The sequence below is a fragment of the Octodon degus genome, unplaced genomic scaffold (assembly GCF_000260255.1).
Source record: "Octodon degus isolate 3935 unplaced genomic scaffold, OctDeg1.0 scaffold00016, whole genome shotgun sequence".
NCBI lineage: Eukaryota > Metazoa > Chordata > Mammalia > Rodentia > Octodontidae > Octodon > Octodon degus.
In genome coordinates, this window is record NW_004524592.1 from 15,137,388 (window position 1) to 15,141,179 (window position 3,792).

Here is a 3,792-nt window from a genome sequence, read left to right on the forward strand (position 1 = left end):
AAAAAAAAAAAAAAAAAAAGAAAGAAAGAAAGAAAGAAACCGGCCAGCCAGCTTTCAGTGCTAACAACTGTGAGGTTGTGCCTCAGGAACAGTGACTAAATCTGTTTTCAATTTCTTGATCTCACTTTTGATTATGACATGAATGTTTTAAGTTAGTTTATTAGATAGATGCTATACATGTCCAAAATTAGTATTAAGGAAGATTTAGGCTATTTTTAAAAATAAAAAATCACTTTATTCATGAAAATGAAATCTTCATTTTTTGAAGGATGGTCTTTATGCTCTCTTTAGTTCCTAAATGTGTTATTTATTTATTTATTTATTTATTTATTTATTATGTATTTAATACAGGGTCTCACTACGCAGGTAAGACTTGTAGTGATTCTTCCTGTTTTTTCAGCCTCCCACACACTGAGATCACATAGGTAATCCCACCACTCTTAGTCTCATTCACCGTCTCAGCGCGGCCTGGGTGCAGGGCTAGCAGGGCAGGCCAGGGATCAATGCCTGATGCCTGGCCCCTGTGTCTGCCTAAGAAGGCACTTCAATCTCTGAGCTATCTGGCCAGCCCTTCCTAAGTGTTTTTAAACAAAACCCATGAATGGACGAGGCTTTGGTGACAGATTCTCCAAGATGTAATGTAAGCTGACTATCACTTATCCAAAATGCTTTTATCAGAACTATTTATTTCATATTTTATTTCATATTTTTAGGGATTTTAGAATATTTGCAGATGGATGGATGGATAGATAATCTTGGGCACAAGACCCGAGTAAATGTAAAATTCATTTATTTTTCATATATATCACTAATCCAATGTAATTTTATAAAATGTTTAATTTTGTTGACTGGCCAGATAGCTCAGCAGACTAAAATACCTGCTTAGGCAGACACAGGGGCTGGGGTTTGACCCCCAGCATGCCCTGCTGACCCCGGACCCCAGTCCACTGAGACAGCAATTGAGACTGGGTGTGATACTGTGTCTGTAAACCCAACATTTGGGGGGCTGAAAACAGGAGGATCACTACAAGTCTGATCTGTGTAGTGAGACCCTGTAGAACCTGTACTAAAATACATTTAAAAATTTTTTTAGAAAAATGTTTAATTTTGTACTGGAACAAAGTTTCATAGTATCAAATTTTTTTCCACATGTGCCATATTGATCTTAAAAAAGGTTTTAGATTTTGTATTTCAGATTTTTCAAATTAGAGATGCTAAAACTTGTGTTTAACACAGTACCTACAATTCTGATGCCATAATGTAGATGTTTAGTACATGTTTATTGAAAGAATGAGAGGTAAAATGTTTTAATTCTGTGTAAATTGATAGCAGGAAATGCCTCTCAGACATAGATTTTGGGACAGTAGAAGAATACATTCCATATCTTCTGAATTAAAAAAATTAACTATATAAAATTTTATGGGGCATATGAATCCAAATTGTTTTTTTTACCAAAATCCATATACATTTTCTGGTTTTTACTCTAGGGTAGTTTTGCCAGAGGAGGAACTGAACTTCAGAGGTGAATCAGGTATGATAGTAGAATCACTGGTTTGAAATAGTTATGTTTTAAATGTCAGAACCATTTATCAGAGCCTGTGTTAATATTCATTCAGGTTTTTTAAAAAAAAATTAGATGTCTTTATAAGCTTTGTATACTGATTAATCTTCCAAAGTGCTCCCAATTAGTCTAATAGTTTTATTGGTCTTTTTTAGGGAATCTGGCCATCTCAAAGGTGGGTGATTTTTAAATGCAGAAATCCATCTTACAGAAGTGTATGATTAAGTTCCAAGTTTTCCTCATACTTAAATTTATGTGCTTATTTCTTAAATAAATACATGTGACATATTAAATGAACATTCTTGGAATAATGATAATAAAAATTATGTAAGTTTTGAAGCCATAAAAACTTGAATTTGGATCCTTGCTTTTCTTTTTCTTTCTTTTTTTTTTTTTTTTTTTTTTCGGAACCGGGGATTGAACTCAGATCCTTGCGTTTGCCAGTCAAGCGCTTATCCTACTGAGCCATCTCCCCGGCCCCCTTTTCTTTTTTAATTTATTTTTTCCTTGCTTTTCTTTTTTTTTTTTTTTTTTGAACCAGGGATTGAACTCAGAGCCTTGCGCTAGCCAGGAAAGTTCTTATTCCACTGAGCCATCTCTCTGGCCCCTATTCCTTGCTTTTCTTAAACAAATCATTTATGCTTCTTATCAGTTGTCTTATTTGAAATATGAGTGATTTGTATCTGCCTTATTGTGAACATTAGGGTTAGAGATAATATTCATAAACTATAACACTAATATATGTACATCCTGTTCCCCACAAATACAGAACCTTATTTTAAAGTCACCAAGAATATGTAATGGATATTATCATAATTTCACTATTCATTTATATTATCTCTTAAATCCTACTGTGTGGTTAGGAATATTCCATTTTCAATTCCAGATATTTATTTGTTCCTTCTAAAGATTTATTTCATTCTTTTAACAAACAGACTTATGTTTGTTAATATTTATTGAATCTTTGTTTTCTGTTCTATTAACTTCATTCTGTATTTTTTTCCCCTGTACTATGTGTTTTCAAAAAATTTTTCTTGAAGACTATAATTTCCCTCAAAATTTTACTTTTACTATATCTCAAAAAAAAAATTTAATAGCCTTAATTCTACTTATTGTGGTACATGCCTGTAGCCCCAGCTAGTCAGGAGGCTAAGACAGGAGAATTAATTGAGCCTGGGAGTTCCAGGCCAGCCTGGGCAACATAGTGAGACTCTCATCTATCAAAGCAAAACAAGACAAAAGACTATACTAGATGGGGCTGAGGTGGGGGATGTTGCTCAATGGGAGAACTGCATGAGGCTCTGTATTCTATCCTTAATACAAAAAAAGCACAAAACAAAAGCCCACCCCCCAGGGCTGGCCAGATAGCTCAGCGGACTAATTTACCTGCTTAGGCAGGTGCAGGGGCTGGGGTTTGATCCCCAGCATGCCATGCAGGCCCTGTCCACAGGGCAAGGAGACAGTGAATGAGACTGGGCATGATGGTGCATGCCTGTAATCCCCGCACTTGGGAGGCTGAAAACCAGGAGGATCACTACAAGTCCAATCTGTATAGTGAGATCCTGTAGACACTGTATTAAAATACATTAAAAAAAGACCCATTCCCAAACCTACTTTGATCTGGATATATTTTGTATATCATAAAACTTACTCATATCAAGTGTACAAATCAAAGTTTTTATTTGCTACTGAGAAGTGCAACCATTACCTCTGAGTTTTAAAACATGCTTGTTCCTGGGTTCAATCCCTGGTACCAAAAAAAAAAAAAAAGCTTGTTTCCTCAATGAGATCCTTTATGCCCATTTGCCATGATCCTCATTTCCATCTCCATCCAACCACTATCTACCTTTCTGTATAAGTTTCCCTTGGGGACATTTTCACATTCTTAAATCCTTCCTTCCTTCCTTCCTTCCTTCCTTCCTTCCTTCCTTCCTTCCTTCCTTCCTTCCTTCCTTCTTTCCTTCTTATGGTATTAGAAATTGAACCAGGGCCTTTACATTGAGCTACATCCGTGGCCCTTTAAACTTTTAACACAAGGCCTCAGTCTCCAAGAGTGGTGAGATTATAGGTGTGCACCACTGCACCCAATTTGGATATTTCATTTAAATACAGTCATCCAATATGTGGTCTTCTTGTGTCTAGCTTCTTTTATTTCATTTAATATTTTGGAGGTTCATTTATGATGCAGCTTTTGTGATTAGTACCTCACTTACTATTGTTTAATCCATTGT

General features: G+C 35.6%; 1 protein-coding gene across 1 annotated transcript in view; it reads left to right on the forward strand.

Moving 5' to 3' along the window:
• Ica1l (islet cell autoantigen 1 like) overlaps positions 1-3,792 on the forward strand; it is a 127,814-nt gene that overhangs the window by 59,416 nt on the left and 64,606 nt on the right. Inside the window, exon 9 of the mRNA XM_023710078.1 lies at positions 1,488-1,531. Within this exon, the coding sequence (XP_023565846.1) occupies positions 1,488-1,531 (44 nt within the window). The remainder of the gene's footprint in view (positions 1-1,487; positions 1,532-3,792) is intronic.